A 16,205-nucleotide genomic window follows, 5' to 3' on the forward strand; every position below is an offset into this window, starting at 1 on the left:
TCTTTATCGTTGGAGCAAGAAAGACTAAAATAACGGAATTAACTATCTGCCTGCTTTTCCCCTTAAGACTTATCAGGCACGTGATGGAGTTGTATTACAGTACCTGTTAGTGTTGTCAAAGGCAAGACAGAGTCTGTATCTATAACATCAGATGCCTGGATAAAGCCATGTGGTGAAGGAACAATAAGTATCGTTTCATCATCAATTGTTGTTTGATCAACTTGTTCTTCTATAGTAGGAGACTCTAAATCCTAAATAATAATAATTGAAAAAATGAGATTCTGACTCATATTCCTTATTAGTTTTCCTTAAGATCCCAAACACGTTTAGGTTTTAAAGGGCTTAACTTTCAAACATGATCCCATTTTAAAATTAGAATATAAAGAAATGAAAGTTAAGGTCTTAAAATGGACAAAGCTAATAACTTCATACTCTAAAGTACTAAATATTAACAAAAAAGAACTTAAGAGAACCAATTCAGTTATAGGTTCCCTGAATCTAGAAGAAATAACGCTGCTCTACTGTGGGTTGAGGTTCCTAAGCTAAACTGCAAAGATCTGTTACTAACCACCCTCAGGAAAATGGTTCCAACAAACATTTCTAAATGTACTGGAGGTGGACAGGGAAAGCTTTTAGTGACGAACAGTGGTAAGACAGAGCCACACTACTGGCTGTCTGATACTTGTGAGGTCAGAGGTGGGGGTTTGCACTTTATTTAGTCTCTAAAGTAAAAAGGAAGGTACTAGAGGATCTCACCCCATAAATTACTTCTAGGCTTTTCCCCTAAGTGCAACTTACCTCAGTAACATAAGCACGGGCTAAATGAGAGGGTGAATCCTCCTCTTGTTTATGGTCTTCTTCTGTTCTGACCATAACACTATTCATCAGTTCTGTGCTATTTTGGTCACTGAATTTGGATACATGAGCATCATTAAATGATGGCTCTACAGTCACCTTAGGTTGATGAATTTCATCTGGGAAAGTATCTGCTTCTAGGGCATCTGGAGGCTCAGGAAAATCAGATGAGTGAATATCACTATCTACTGTCAGTTCTGCTTGGGATATGGAAGAAGTGATGTCCTCTGTGGCAACTGTCTGAATGATGACTCTTGGTGTGTGACACTGCACTGTAACATTGTCACTTGTGTTCAACAAATGTTCTGGCTATAAAATGTTAAAGAAAACAATGGTAAAATGAAAAAGTACCTTCCATATTCCAGTTATAGGCAACAAATGACATTTATAGGTGCTAATAGGGGCTACTGTTCCCCCCACCTCTCACCTCTGGCACTGAAGTGTTCTTATCACTATTTTTCTAGAAACCTTTTTCTTTCCCCATTGGGACCTTTGCTCTCCTCATGTCCCTATTCCCCTAATGTAAGTCCATCATATGTAAGGAGACATAGTGGGTGAAGATTTACCTCAGTGTAGGCAGAGTGATAATGTAAAGTATTGTTTCTGGTACAACAGCAGTAGGACAAATTGTTTAAATAAATGGACTGTATTAATTTTGGCTCTTATATTTTTTATCTCTTAATCCTGGTCCCTAACAGATATTCAAATACTTGAACTGAGCTCAAAATCGACTCCTCCCCTAGAGATAGTAGTACTGAAGTTGAAGGCACATGGGTTCTGTCATAACACTGAAAACTAGAAAAACATGGTGACACTTGTCAGCCAATCTTCTCTACCAAAACTAGGAAAATCAAGGAATTTATGTAAGGTAACGTACGGATAAAGCATGAACAATGATCTGTTCAGGAGAAGCAGGAGCAGCAGCTGTCAGGGTTACTGTAGGACTAGCAGTCAGAGTTAGGGGAAGGCCTTGGCTTGAGCTCGTTTGAAGTAGGTAGGTGCCTGGAGTGCCAGTGGGCTGTAAATGGAAAGACTAAAGGAAAAAAAAAAAAAAAAGATCAACACAGGTGCAACAGATTATTGAGTAATAAGCAGACTTACTAGTACTTATTAAGTCCAGCTCTGTATCCAAAATGGGGACTGACTTTACTAGCCACAAATGTACTTACCAATTGTGAAGGTGCAAACGTAATAAAATGAAGGGTATAATACTCTTGACTACTTGTCGTTAAGTCATTACTTGGCCTGGAGGTTTAAGAGAGGAAAGGCCTTTATCCTGTTTCTCGCTCCCTGTATTTCTATGGCCTGGTCTCAGTTTTTTGTTTCATGACACCAAGACATGGTCACACAAGCCACTTTCTAGTGTGCTGGTGCTAACAGGGTCTACTGTTCCCCTACCCTGTAACCCAGTGCACCCAGTCTTCCCTCATTATCCTTTCTCTATGGCACATAAAAATTGGCAGTCTCCTAGTTTAAAAAGCTTCACATTTTAGAAAAGGCAATGCAGCAGTATTACTTGAACAGATTTTTTTCCCCATAGCATAATTTTAGCAAATATTTGGCAGATATTAAGGGGAAATGTATAGAAATAGCAATTAGCAGTGTTCTGCTGAAGGAGAAAAGAAAATTACTATTTGAAAAGTTGGTTAACAGATAATATGTTTATTTTTTGAGACTACGGATGTATAGCAAAACTCAACACCTTTCATAGCCATTAAGCTTCTATATAATAATTTGAGTTCAGTTTGTTCTAAGACCCCGAAGGAAAAGTATGTGCACTTAAAATAGAGCTGGAGGTTAAAGTCACATGACCTGTTCTTTAGTCTGATGTGGTCTTGTGGACTTAAGCCACAACTGGGTATCATTCAGTGAATCTAGGTTTTCTTATTGCTAAAGCGAGGATAACAAACAACTACCTCTCATGGAAAAGGTTATGAAAATTGGAAATGATTACAATGGTGTCTGGCACACAGTGGGGAATCACTTTCTTTCCTCCATAAAAGTGAAAGCTGAATGTTTTCTAGCGGTTGTATTTATTAATCACATATGGTCTGGCAGTAAATTCTTTATATGTACGTGTATATTATAATACATGTACTTAATTTAACATACTTAAATAACATTCATTGCTCATAATTTTTTGTAGCTAAGGCACTATCATCATTCTCTATTAATTAGGACAGAAGTCTCTAAATATTTGATTGTAACCCCACAGATAAAAACCTGAACACATTCTAAATATATGTGTATAGTTTATTTGGCCAGGAGAAGGAGGTAGCAAAATAAAGTAAAATGAAGTTCTTTTTTGTACCTGTGAAAAATGGTTATTTTATACATCCTGTTTTGGAGATGACTGGATTAGGAAACAGGCTTAAGTAAATTTACAGAAGTTCCAAGGGTGTTCTTAGAGAACCTTTTGCTGTGTTGGGCTATCCTCATGAGATTTGGCTATGGAGAGGATAAACTCTTGCACTAATACCACTGATGTTCTTTATAGCAAATCTTGACACAATTTAATTACTTTATATTTTCTTTGTGAAAAATGAGCTAATACTGGGTTTACCCTATTTTAGAAAGCAAGGCAAGAAGTGGGACTTTTAAAAGAAATTTCCATCACCCTACAAAAGAAACCCCATTCAAATTAGGAGCCATGCCCCATTTTCTCCCAAAACCTCTTAGCATAGACATTGCTAATCTACTTGCTCTCTCTATAGGTTTGCCTGTTTTGGACGGTTCAAATGAATGGTAGTTGTACACTATATGATTTTGTGTCTATTTTCTTTCACTTAGTATAGTGTTTCCAGCGTTCATCTTTATTGTAGCGTATGTTAGTACTTGGTTTTCTAACTGCCAAAGAATCGTATGTATGGCTACAGCATATTCTATTTTATCAGTGGATGGATGTTTGGGTTGTTTCCACTTTTTGATTATGATACGAACATTCATGTATAACTTTTTATGTGGACATATTTAAGTATACTTAGAATTGGATCATATGGTAACTATTTGTTTAACCTTTTTAGGAAGTGCAAGATTCTTTTCCAAAGTGGCTATGCTATTTAGGACTGAGGCTTTTAAATTCTATATTCCCAACACTGCAATGTGCAACATTGCTAGTGCAGTGTTTACTGAATGAATGTTGTTAAATAATTCATTCCACAAACTTTTTCTCAAATAACCAATATGGACCTTTTGGTTATATATTTGCTTATGATTCAGTACAAAGCCATAGCATGTACACTACTCATTAGCACTGTCATTTTAATACATAAAAAAAGCATACTATTGGTTTATATACAGATGAAGAGACTAAAATTAATTATAAAAGTAGAAATCTGATTTATGTCATCTTAACAATCTGGCCTAAAAATCATGGACATAGTTGCACTTAAAGCGTCATGTTTTTATACTTCATTTGCTTATATGTAACATTTCTAAAACTGATGCCTACTGATCTTTCTTATGCATAAAAGTGGCCAATATCTTCTTTGCGAAGTATTACTCACTGGAAGAATCTCAAACGTTTGTAGTGTTCCACTGTTTAGTGTTATTGTTTCCGAGTCAACAGTAGCAGTAGGGGAGTCTGTCGAAGCTGTGGTAAGAACAAAGACAACAATAAATAAAATACTTCGTAAATTTGAATTTCCCCAGTGTACTTAATTATTACAAAGGCAATCTTGTATTGGACAATTTATCTGGAAACGTGAAGTCATTTAAATATCTTATGAGATATAAGAAGTTTAATGGATTTGTCTGGGATGGCAAATCAGGGGTTGGCAAACCAAGGCCCACAGCCAAATCCAGCCTACCACCAGTTTTTGTAAAGTATTATAGGAACACAGCCATGCCTGTTCATTTATGTATTTTCTATGGTTGCTTTTATACTACAATGTCGGAGTTGCACAGCTGTGGCAGAGAATATTTGCTTACCCCTGGTATAGACTGTAAAATATTTTAATGTTAGGATGTAAGAGGAATACACTAAGGCTAACCTGTAATGAGATAAGAACTTGGTAAAAAAGAATTTTCTGGACATTCTGGTAGGCAGTACAGATGCCTGTAATGGTATTCCCAAAACATTAGGTTTTAGTTCTAGTGGCATCACTTCCTAGCAATGTAAACTTCAGCAAATAACTTACTTTAATCCAAACTAATGTTCAGAAACTTGATCTGTCCTGTCTACCTCACAGAGTTGTTATGAGGATCAAAACCATTAAAGAAATATAAGTATTATTTCAGAAGACCACGTTTGGGAGACCGAACAGCACTTTAGAGATCAGATAGTATCTCTTTATAGGTGGGTCAACTGAGACACAGATTTAATCAGTGTCTGCTGAAGGTTATATAGAACTAAAACTTATTAGAAGAAATGTGATCTCTTGGTGCTTTCAGTCATACCTGGAGGTAAATCCACATGAAAAATGAGAACTGACTTTTAATGCATACTGTTTGTTCGTTTATTATATTCTGACTATGTCTCAGTTTGAAAGAAATGTGATACCTTTACCAAAAGAAATGCACTTGATTCGTGTTTTTTCTCTTAATACCTGATGGATCCTTAAGATCATACCTACAATAATTTGAAGCGATTCCAGATAACCTCAATCAAGGGTAAGCAAACTATGGCTGCAAATAATGTGGCTCAAGGCTAAGAATTTACATTTTAAAGGATAATTTAAAAATAAAACAAAATTCTAGAAAGGCCTATGTAGCCTGAAAAGCCTAACATGTTCATATTTTCTATTCTGGCCCTAAAATCTGCCGATCCTAAAGGAAGAACAATCATGAGACTGTAGCCTGAATGTCAAGAATAATGGGTGTGTATTAAAACTCTTATTATACTCACATTTCTTACTGGAATAACACTATTCTAAGTACTTTCAAAAAGCCATGCTGTGAATGAATAGTAAGGTATCATTTTCCCCAAAAAGTACCATCAACTCAATAGCCAAGGAAAATTGTAACAATCTCCATGCATGATTTATAGCCAACAGCAGCTCTCATATTTATGAGTAGACTAGTAATTTCAATTGCTTTGTAATTCTCAAAACTATAAAAATGAGCCGTGCCAAAGAAAAATTCTTTGTTCTTTATTATACTGGTAGAAAGCTAAAGCAAATAACCAAATTTAAATTAGAACTTTAAGGCAGGCATGATTAGTTTAAATGTCTCTAAGATAACTTTGACAGTCACTGCATATACAGATATATAGTGTTAATAACACTAACAGGTGGCCCAGTGATTCTCAAACATTTGAAAATCTGTATGGTATTTCTATTTGCCATAATGATTAGAAAGCACTACTGGCATTTTGTGGGTGAAGTCAGGGACACTGAGCGTCCTACTGTGTGTAGGAGCACCCTGCAAACAAAGAACTGTACCCCTCAAAATGCCAATAATACCCTAGTTGAGAATAACACATTGATGTAGTCTTGGTAATGACCTTTCCATAGGCAAATAACATTACATAGGAAAAAAAAGTGAAAGTGAAGAATAATGGTTCTGAGATTTTATTCTCATTCCTTTTCTGTCACTGACGGAAAGAAAAGTAACTAGAAAGACCAACTTGGCTTACAGCTTAGGATATACTTTTCTACTTCTACAATTGCTAGGTTCTCATAATCTCGTTAAGCAAAAAAAAAAAAAAAAAAGGGGGGGTTAAGGAATTCAGAGGGATAGGCAAAATAGTTCCTATAGGAATTGGCTCTTTATTAAGAAAATCTTCAACCTCACCAAAATCCATTTCTTCTATAGTCCATCTGAAATCTTTTCCTAATTTTTGTCTTCTGTTGAATTACTACAAATGATGTGCCACTGCATGAACTCTATTTCTTTGCACAATTGATTGTATTTTAGGTCGTTTTCTATTAATAGTTAATTTATAACATCTTAGAAAGTAAGATGATTTAAAACGGTCTATAATGGCTGAGCAGTTGGTTATCAGTTCTTCCTTGTCACACATTCATCTTTCGTTCAAATATTAATTGAGCTAACAAATATAAAATGCCTTAGATCTCCTTTAATTTGTCAGCTTGGATAAATTTCTATCAACATTCTACAAGACTGAAAGGTGTCAGAGCCATTAACCATATCAAGTAGCAAGGAGTCTTGAGGTTCCAACACTTACAGACATGGGTGATCTGGACTGGAATCTGCAAAGCTGTCACGGGGCTTGGAGAGATGGCTGTACTGTCTTCCAAGCGGGCGACTCTGATCTGAACGTGCTGTACACTGGAACTGGAATTACTGTTTGGAACTCCAGATCCTGATTTATTCTCCAAAAGCGTTGGGTTGTTTTTTTGATTCTCATGTAACTGTTTAAGACCTTTTATTAAGACTGAAGGGAGATGGGTAGACAAAAAGAACATTGATTCTCCGACAGACCACCATCTAAGCAGCAAGGGAGGTGGGGGGTAAGGAGGGAAAGTATTTGGAATAAATAATTGTATACTAGATGTGAAATCTTACCAAAATTACAATAAAAATATTTTAAAACTTCAACCTGTCTGGAAATTTTTGTAAATGTCATTCATCACATCAGATTTAGAAAATTTATAATCTAATATTGTTCTTGCCATCTAAGATGCATTAAAAAAACAGCCATTGTGAAGAGCATGGAAACAACACTTTCTGTATACTAGGGTTTTGTCATAAAATTATTTTATTAATGTTAATATTATTAATATTGGTAATGCTAAGTAGCTTATTTTCATTTTTAAATAAATACTTTTCTCCCAAGGACTCAAGGGCATTTGACTATTTTAGCCACTGCAAGCACATCATCAGTTGGCTCTGAGTCTAACTCAGAACTCCAGAGTAGCAGCTGATCTTTTCCAAATAGTAATATGCAGCTGCCCTGAGTTTTTGTATAGGAAAGCCAACTCTAGACTTGCCCTCCTCTGCTAGTCATGATAAATTACATCGGTCCTCTCAGGTGATGCTGCAATCTGGCTGGATTCATGTTACATTAGTATTCATCCACTCTTCTAGATTTAACATCAGATTTATAAATTAATAACTGGGCGTTTAATTTTCAAAACACCAGATTTCATTGAGCCAATATTTCTCAGCATTTAATTTTCCTTTGAAAAAATGGAAGTTAGAGAACTATATTAAGAGGAATGATTTGATTACTTAAACAGACTGTACAACTTAGTTTAGTGTCTAAGTGCACAGCAGATGATGAAGTGAAAAGTATGCTATGCCTCATGCAAACCCAACTTAAGATCTCTAGATTTACAAAAATGAAATCAGAAATTTACACAGCCTTTGTTCTATACAATAAATCACAGAATTTCTCTACATAAACTCAGTTAAGATATTTGAAATTATTCAACTTATAAAAATAAAAATTGATTTAAACTTAAGTTTTCAGAAATACCTCTTTGTACGCAATGAAAAAAATATATGTAAAATTTAGTTCCTCTTCATAGTTTATGTGAGAGAATAAATGAATGTGTGTAAATGTGTATATTTTTATCTTAGGTGCTTTGAAAATTACAAATCATATCAACTCTTATTTTCCAGAGAAATAAAGCACAGGTTTAAGTGAAAATTTATGATTCATATCTTTAGCTGAGGCAAAGAACTTCTAATCTCTAACTCCCAAGGAGTAAATATGGTTAAGACAAGGGAAGGACTTTAGCAAATAATACATTACCAGGGAATGAAACATCCTTATGGTTTGCAATTTGCCTTTTGATGGTCCACCATTTACTTCGAAGCCATTGTGGTGAACGGACACTGCTCCATCCTTCTGCTAACAGATCCCAGTTTATGTCATTTTCATCAGCTACATCAAGCTCTGCTATCCTACAGATTACAAATAAGCATCTGTTAGATGTTAATTTATTTCTCAATAAGAACCCTCCTTTGACTCTACACATGATGGCACTGATGATAACAGAAATGACAGGTTGTCACTGACATGCTGTTAAGTTGCATGGGAGAGGATTCCAGGACTGTAGACCTGCTTCGAGAGCTAAGAGTCATGAAATACCACCAGCAACAGCCTTTTGCTAATGGTACAACCAATGGGCTGAACCATAAATAAACCAGATGAAGCACTGTGAAGGAAAGGGAGTAGCTAAAGGTTAAAAAGGATAAGAACAGGTTTAGTGTTCTGCAATGTTTTATAGTGTGTTATAGTTATTTCCTGCATCTGAGCTTTTCCATTTGCAAAATAAATGTTTAGAAATGAGCTAAAAGTGACTAGTTGAAAAAAACTATTAAAAGCAATCCAAAACAAAATGACAAGACAAAAACAATATTCCAGCAGCAACCAAAACCAGAAAACCCCACCAAAAGAATGTCCCCCCGCCCCCCCAAAAAACACAACTAAATGTGGGTTTTTAATGGTTTGTTTTTTAGCTTTAACTGTCATGCTGATTTTGGTTTTCAGTAGAGAACTATCCGCAACAATTGCTGCTATTCAGTGTCTCAAGTATTTTCTTATATTTTTGCCCATTTGAGTCACTAAGTCTTAATAGTTAAACCAACTAATTTAAAAAATTAGCTTAGGATTATTACCTTAAAGCTTTTTTGGATATGTATGAAATGGAAGTATCTGATTTAGTCTAGTTTGAAGGTGCGGTTAACTGCCGACTGGGCCCCCTTCTTGGCAATCTTAGCCAAAGACTGAAGGGCATGGAGACTGAATGGCCCTCTTACCTTCAGTATGGCCCCCTCGGCTAGGACTGAGGCACATGGGTGGGACAGTGGAAAAGCTGCACTGCCTCGGCCTGTGCCATACTTGTTCTGTAGGAATAGAGAGGACTTCAGTCTCCACACCTCCTATCTGGTACTTTGCATGAGCACTACACTCACTAAAAAGGCACAAACACAAAACGAAGAGCTCAATATAAAATACTTAGGATCTAAACAGTGGCTCTTTATGGAAAGGATGCTTTTTGGACATTAAGCATCTAGGGAAACCAAAGAGAAAAATCAATCAAGACACACCCATAGCAATTAAGGAACTTTTGTCATTAAGAGATTTGAGGACACAAACCTGAGGATGAGATTGATTTCATCTTCCTTTGTCCACTCAGTACCTCCACTCTGTTTCCAGTTTAGGTAATTCAGCCATTTAGAACGACACTGCTTTTCTGAGCGGGTACCCACTCGTTCTGCCACAGCTGCCCAAGACACACCTTGTGTGACTATGTCACCTGGCTCAGTGCTTGTCAATTCATGGACCACCTCTGCAAGTCTCTTTTCCTCTTCTTCTGTCCACTTCCCTGAAAAAAGGAAATCATCCAGACTACTACTGCTACCTTTTTTTTTTTTTTTTTTGCAAATCAGACTCAGCCCTGTATTTCCAAGGATGGGAAGTATGCAACAGTACTAAAAACATTTCCAAATGACCCTCGGGTAAGAAACTGCATATACTTAGTAATACAGTTACATTTCACTAGTCTAGTAAAGTTCTTGGTACAAAAGAAAATACAGGATCCTAATAGAAAGCATTGACTCTTTAAGAAAAACTACTCTAAATATAACTAGAAGGAATTCTGTGCTCTCAAGTTATACTAAGTCCTGAGTAAGAAGAGCTTCCTTCATGGCTTGATGGACACAGAAAACTCATACTTTTTTCTCAGTTTCACTAAAGATTCTCTGCTTTGTGGAAGTGTAATAGGCTCAATAGAGACCATTCCTTCTAGGAATGAATGATAAGGGATAAATGGAATAACATCTATGGCCTCTTACCCATTTTGGTAAAAAAAATAAATTTATACCATCTCTTTTCCCTGCTATCCCAACTCCAAGCTGTGATGAAACTGAGACTGGTATTCACATGTATTTCTATTCCAGGTTTTCCTAAACCCATACACCTATTAATAACATCAAATGTTCCTTTTGGTCTTTTCTTAAGGAGCTTGAGTAGAAAACCAGGAAAAAAAGAGAACCTTTAAAAATAAAATCCCTTTCATTTCTGTTTTCATTTTATTACCAGTAACTAAAAACTTCTAGAAAAATTAAAAAAGGCTATGTGCTTGCTTCGAGGATTTGTTCGTTCAACAAGAATGTATTGACTGTCTATGATGTGGTAGGCAAAGGTCTGGATATCATGGATTGAAAACAAAGTCCTGTTCTCCTAGTTTAGCATGGTAAGAAAGGAAGGGAAAAATCAGACTGTGCTGGCTTACAGCGTGGTACAACAGAGAACTCCTGATCAGAAACAATACATGGAAAGGTAACAGGCAGATCAATCCTCCTCAGGCTGGCAATCAAGAAAGAGCAGTTTTTCCAAATTACAGTAACAAAAGGGGTTCTGTACTCATAGCACCTTACATGAAACTAAGGTCTGTCCTAAATCTAAAGCTTCCATTCCTGCTTCATTCATTAAGTTCTCATTTACCTCAGAATGACAGAGTTGGTGGAATATATGTCCTCATTGCCTTGAGGTAATAGTGCTGGTGGAGTGGCTAAACAGGAGACATTACTGATTCCACTTTAGCAGGGTTGGAGGGTGAGGATAGAAAATATTTTTCCTGGACACTCAGTCTCAACTTGAGAACTATTTTTCTTATTGAAAGACTGATCATAGACTGTAGAGCCTTCAAAGAATATTAGGGCTAAAAGAGAACTAACTATGAGATCACCTATTCTAATATCTTTATTTTACAGAGGAAACTGAGGTTCACAAAGGTTAAGTGAGAGTTTAGTGGCAGAGCCTAAATACCATTGCTGGTCATAAAAGTTAGGTTTAATAGTACATTCATTGGTACATTTCTAATCAAAAAGAGTTAAATAGGCATTTGCGGCCTGGTCTGGGGACGGAAACAGTAATCACAAGTTTTTTTCCATGCTTTGAGTTTAAAATAAGCACAAACAAAGCTTTGGAATACAGCTTCTTCCTAAATTGGGACCTGCCAAACTAAAGTTTTTCATAAACATGAGTTGATAAGCTGTTGTTAACAAAAGTTCAACTGTTAGATGAGTTTAAATTAAAATTACTTCCTGTATATTTGCCTTAAAAATACCTGTATATAATCCTTAAAAATAAATACTTTTCCAACTGAAACAGTTCTGAATTGCTACAAAATGGCAACAAGCTAGACCTAAAACCTTTGAAACCAAGATGTTGTGTCTCTGTGAACAATGTTACTACACAAAAGCACAAAAATAAAGGATTAGTTGGTCTATTCACCTTGAAGAAAAAGACTAGAAAAAATTTGAACTAAACTGAATTACAAATTCTTTCCAGACCAGAAGAGAAAGCGGTATCTGAAGGGGCAGGACGTTCAAATGGTGACCAAAAAAAAACACCACCCGCAGCACTCACAGTACCTGTGTTGCAAGTATCCTTCATCAGTCGGCACCGATCTTTGACGGAAGATGCACTTCTTCCTAGCGCCGCCCCTATTGTTGCCCAGTCATTGCCATGCTTTATCCGGAGCCTAAAACAAGAGTCTGCCAATCAGCATTTGGTTCAACTGTTTTCTCCCTTTTAATTTCATCATTTATTCTTCATTCTTCTTCTTCCCATTTGACTGGTTTGGAAGTTGTGGGCAGCAATACTTTGAGAGCCAAAGTTTGAAAGTGTGGCCTTTTTTGGGGTCCACAGTTGTCTGTGGGTGAAAAAAAAAACAGGCAGCAATTGCCTTTTTCCTGGGTCAGAGAAGAAATAAGTAACTTGGATATGTGTTCAAAAAAGACCAAATTTCCCCTCAGGTTACTGATACAATCTCCCAGGCAATCCCCAGATTTTTCCCTTTTGAATACTCCTAACAAGTTCTTAGATATCTGAAAAAGTTTCACAAGTCCTTATTATCATAAATAGGGCCAACCTTCAGTATTTTCATGATCCACATAATCCATTAATCCTCACTATAAGGTCCTAATTCAATGAAGCAAAATTGTGTTTCCTGTGAAATAGCCTTTATAAAGTAGAGTTAGCCCGGGCATTAAGTGAAACACTGCCAAGTCACCATTCTAACTAAAGCCATGTAGCACAATCCTGGTTTTGATCCTGGTATATAAGCTCCCCAAATTTAGACTTCAGGCCACCAAGAATGGCCATATTTGATCTCTTCTGTAACCCCTAACAGTGGTGTAAAGACACATTTTATTTATTAACTGACGCTAGGAGGAGACTAAATTTATGGGCATGGTTACTCTGTGCAGGTATGGATCTGATAAATTCTTTTAATGGTCAATCATTAACAGCAGGATTAAATTATACCAGTCTACCAAAAATTCTTGACATTTCAAAGTAAAACTTTTAAAATACAAGACATTAAAAAAAAACAAAAATGAAAATCCAACAATCAGGATTAATGAATAAAAGTCTTTAAACTTACTCCTTGAGCTTTTCAATTTCTTCAGGTGTATATCTAGAAATTTAAAGAAATTTAAAACAAAAGATCAATTAAAACAAAGAATGCCAAAAATCTTAATAAAAACCAGAATTTCACTTAGAGTCAAATGTTGTCACTTAGCATATTGATAATATTTTTAAAGTAAGCAATTTCAAAGTAGAGTAATAAAAATTAATGCTTCTATTTTCTTTTTAAAAAATAAATACTATTAGCTACAAGAAAAGTGAGCACTTTATGATCTTCTTTAAAAAAATTCAATAATTAAGACATATTTGCTCCTATGCTTCCTCTTTCCTTATTTCAAAGTTAGGTTTCAGGAACTCTAACAGCTATTCTGAATGACTCAGTGGTGACACTGTAAACCAGAGCTAAAAAGAAAATCTATGGTAAATTCTCACAAAGCATTGAAAAATTTAAATTCTCTTCATTTTCTCTATCTACGTGTGGACATCTGACATAGTGTAGCTCCAATGCATAGGCTCTCTTTTTTAAGTAAGGAGGTACTTGATATAGTCAATGCAATGCTCTTCTTAAAAGCAGTATCTAATTAGTCATACTACTACCACCTCAAATTCCTAAAGAGAAAAATATGTCAATAACACCATATAATCATTGCATTGAAAATATGATGCCTTCCCATGCTACCTATCACAGAAATCCATGCATTATATTATGAAATTTAGTTATTTTCTACTTTGGACTAAAAAAAAGTCACTGAACTAGGAAATGCTATACTATAAAAATGAACAGGAAAAATGTTACCAATTTATAGAATTCTTTGCACAATTCCTAAATCTTTAACCACTATGATGGTTTTTATAACGGTACTTCACTACAAAGCAGACTTTGATGTATTAAGTCAGTAAGTCTTAAACCTATGTAAAGTGATTTGGAATAGATTCTAATTTCTAAAAGAGACATTATTATAACGAGGCTTCACCATATTGACAACATAGACCTGGAGTAATATAACTCAACAGCAATTCATAGAATAGCTGTCTCCAATTAAGGCTTTGATCACAACTATTTTTAAAAGTAGTTCCTTAAGTATTTCTCCTAATTACATGAAATCATGCAGCATTACAAGGTTTCATACTTTCCCACATGGTTTCTGTCATCATACATGCGGAGCACTCTTCTATAAACTGCAAACAAAGGCCGGTTCAGACCCCATGCTATAGTCCTGTAGAAATCTTTTCTTTCGTCTTTTGACATCTCAAAGATGATTTCTGTAGCATCTTTTATTCCGCGTGCCTAAATGGGTTACATTTCTTTGATTTAGGGATTAATGATAAAATGCATTATGGATATACTATGCTTTTTAAAAGTTTTTTTTTTAATATTAAAGATCATCAATGGCATTTCAAAAATAATGTATTGCTAATTCATTAATAAGTAAAATATAAACTTCAAAATGTTGCATGATAAGTGATACTTAAATGGTCCAAAAATAAATTGTATATAATTCAATAAAGTTGAGTTTTGTTAACCCCTTTTAAAATTATAAAATATTAAGATCTAAAGAAAGTAGAGGAAGAAAGTCATAAGAACAAAATTAATAAATTCAGAAAACAAAAAATAGAAAGCATAAGCAATGCTAAAAATTATTTCTTTAAAAAGATCCATTGAGACTAATACAAAAATAAATTTATGGGTGGGCGGAGGGGGGGGGAAGATAACATTAGAAGTGAAAAGATGTGGCCTAAGTAGAGATGTTACAGAGATTAGACAACTGAACATGATGAAAATTTTATGGCAATAAATTTGAAAACTTATATAAAATGAATTCCTAGAAAAAGTCAACTTACCAAACTGACTCAGATATCTAATAAGCATAGACCGTCAAGAAAATTTAATAAATTATTAATAATTTTCCCATAATGAAAACCCCAGGCCCAGATGACTACTTTATAGGTAAATACTATCGAATAATCAAGAAAAACATAATTCTGATTTTAAACTATTCCAGAGCAAAGATTAAAAAAAAAGGGGACACTTTCTCATTCATTTTACTAGGCTAGCATAACCTCGATAGCAAAAGCAGACAAGCACAGTTTCAGAAAATAATTTTCAAGTCAAGCTCATTCGTTAACATAGATATCCCAAGTCCTTAAAATATTTTAGCATGCTGAACCCAGCAATGTATAAAAAGGTTAATAATCAATGCAAAAAGTGAACTCATTCCAGGAATACAAGTTTGTGTTAATTTCAGAAAAATTATTACTGTAATTAGTCACGTGAGTATATTTATGGAAAAGAATGTAAAATGTCAATCAATGTGGAAAGAGCATAAAATTCAACATTCACATTTGACAACACTCCTAGCAAGTTAGATTTGTAAAATGATAAAAGAAAAATATATAAAAAGTATAAAGATTGGAAAAGAATCATTTACAGATAATGACATCTATATATACATACATATATACATTTATAAACCCAAAAATCTATGAAAAAATTTCATTTAAAAATAAAACAGTATTTAGCAAGGTTAGTGCTTACAAAATCAATATATAGACATTTGCATTTATATACAAAGCTCATAAAAAAGTTCTCATTTATAATAGTATCAAAATTAAGAGCATTAGGACTAAATCTTAGGCATGTTATGCAAGTCATTTATGGAGGAAAAAACTAATGAAAGATATTACAAAGGAACTAGCTAAAATGGAAAACTAAACAATGTTCCTTAGGAAGAAGATGAAATCTTGTAAAGATGTTAATTCTCCTCAAATTGATACACAGATTCAATGCAATTCCAATAAAAATTCCACGAGTTTTTCATTCTCTGCAAGCTGATTCTACATTTACAACTGAAGAGCAAAGGGCCAAGAACAATTCAATAAGAGACTTGCTCCATCAGATATTGGGACTTCTGAAGATAGTGCTGTATTAATGCAGGTATCAACAAACAAAACTTGGGAACAAATTTAGAAATGAATCCATGGAAGCCTGATCTCAGGCAGAATGGACACTGGAGATTGGGAAAAAACTAACATTCCATAATGATGCCGTGACGATTATCAT

General features: G+C 34.9%; 2 protein-coding genes across 7 annotated transcripts in view; one reads left to right on the forward strand and one right to left on the reverse strand.

Annotated features, from left to right (window-relative positions):
* The window catches only part of ELAPOR2 (endosome-lysosome associated apoptosis and autophagy regulator family member 2), a 299,011-nt gene that overhangs the window by 18,510 nt on the left and 264,296 nt on the right, over positions 1 to 16,205 (forward strand). The window lies entirely within an intron of this gene.
* Positions 1 to 16,205, reverse strand: part of DMTF1 (cyclin D binding myb like transcription factor 1) — a 50,022-nt gene that overhangs the window by 1,375 nt on the left and 32,442 nt on the right. For 4 of the 6 annotated variants that reach the window (XM_039878222.1, XM_039878224.1, XM_039878227.1 and 1 more), the window contains 10 exons: positions 14,275 to 14,432; positions 13,161 to 13,193; positions 12,148 to 12,257; positions 9,866 to 10,094; positions 8,516 to 8,667; positions 6,983 to 7,192; positions 4,362 to 4,447; positions 1,733 to 1,888; positions 799 to 1,164; positions 104 to 251 (listed from right to left, as the gene is read on the reverse strand). In XM_039878222.1, coding sequence (XP_039734156.1) covers positions 104 to 251; positions 799 to 1,164; positions 1,733 to 1,888; positions 4,362 to 4,447; positions 6,983 to 7,192; positions 8,516 to 8,667; positions 9,866 to 10,094; positions 12,148 to 12,257; positions 13,161 to 13,193; positions 14,275 to 14,432 — 1,648 coding nt within the window. The remainder of the gene's footprint in view (positions 1 to 103; positions 252 to 798; positions 1,165 to 1,732; positions 1,889 to 4,361; positions 4,448 to 6,982; positions 7,193 to 8,515; positions 8,668 to 9,865; positions 10,095 to 12,147; positions 12,258 to 13,160; positions 13,194 to 14,274; positions 14,433 to 16,205) is intronic. The other 2 variants (XM_039878225.1, XM_039878228.1) reach the window with 2 other exon arrangements.

This window comes from Pteropus medius, unplaced genomic scaffold (genome assembly GCF_902729225.1).
Source record: "Pteropus medius unplaced genomic scaffold, Ma_sr-lr_union100, whole genome shotgun sequence".
NCBI classification, from domain to species: Eukaryota; Metazoa; Chordata; class Mammalia; order Chiroptera; family Pteropodidae; genus Pteropus; species Pteropus medius.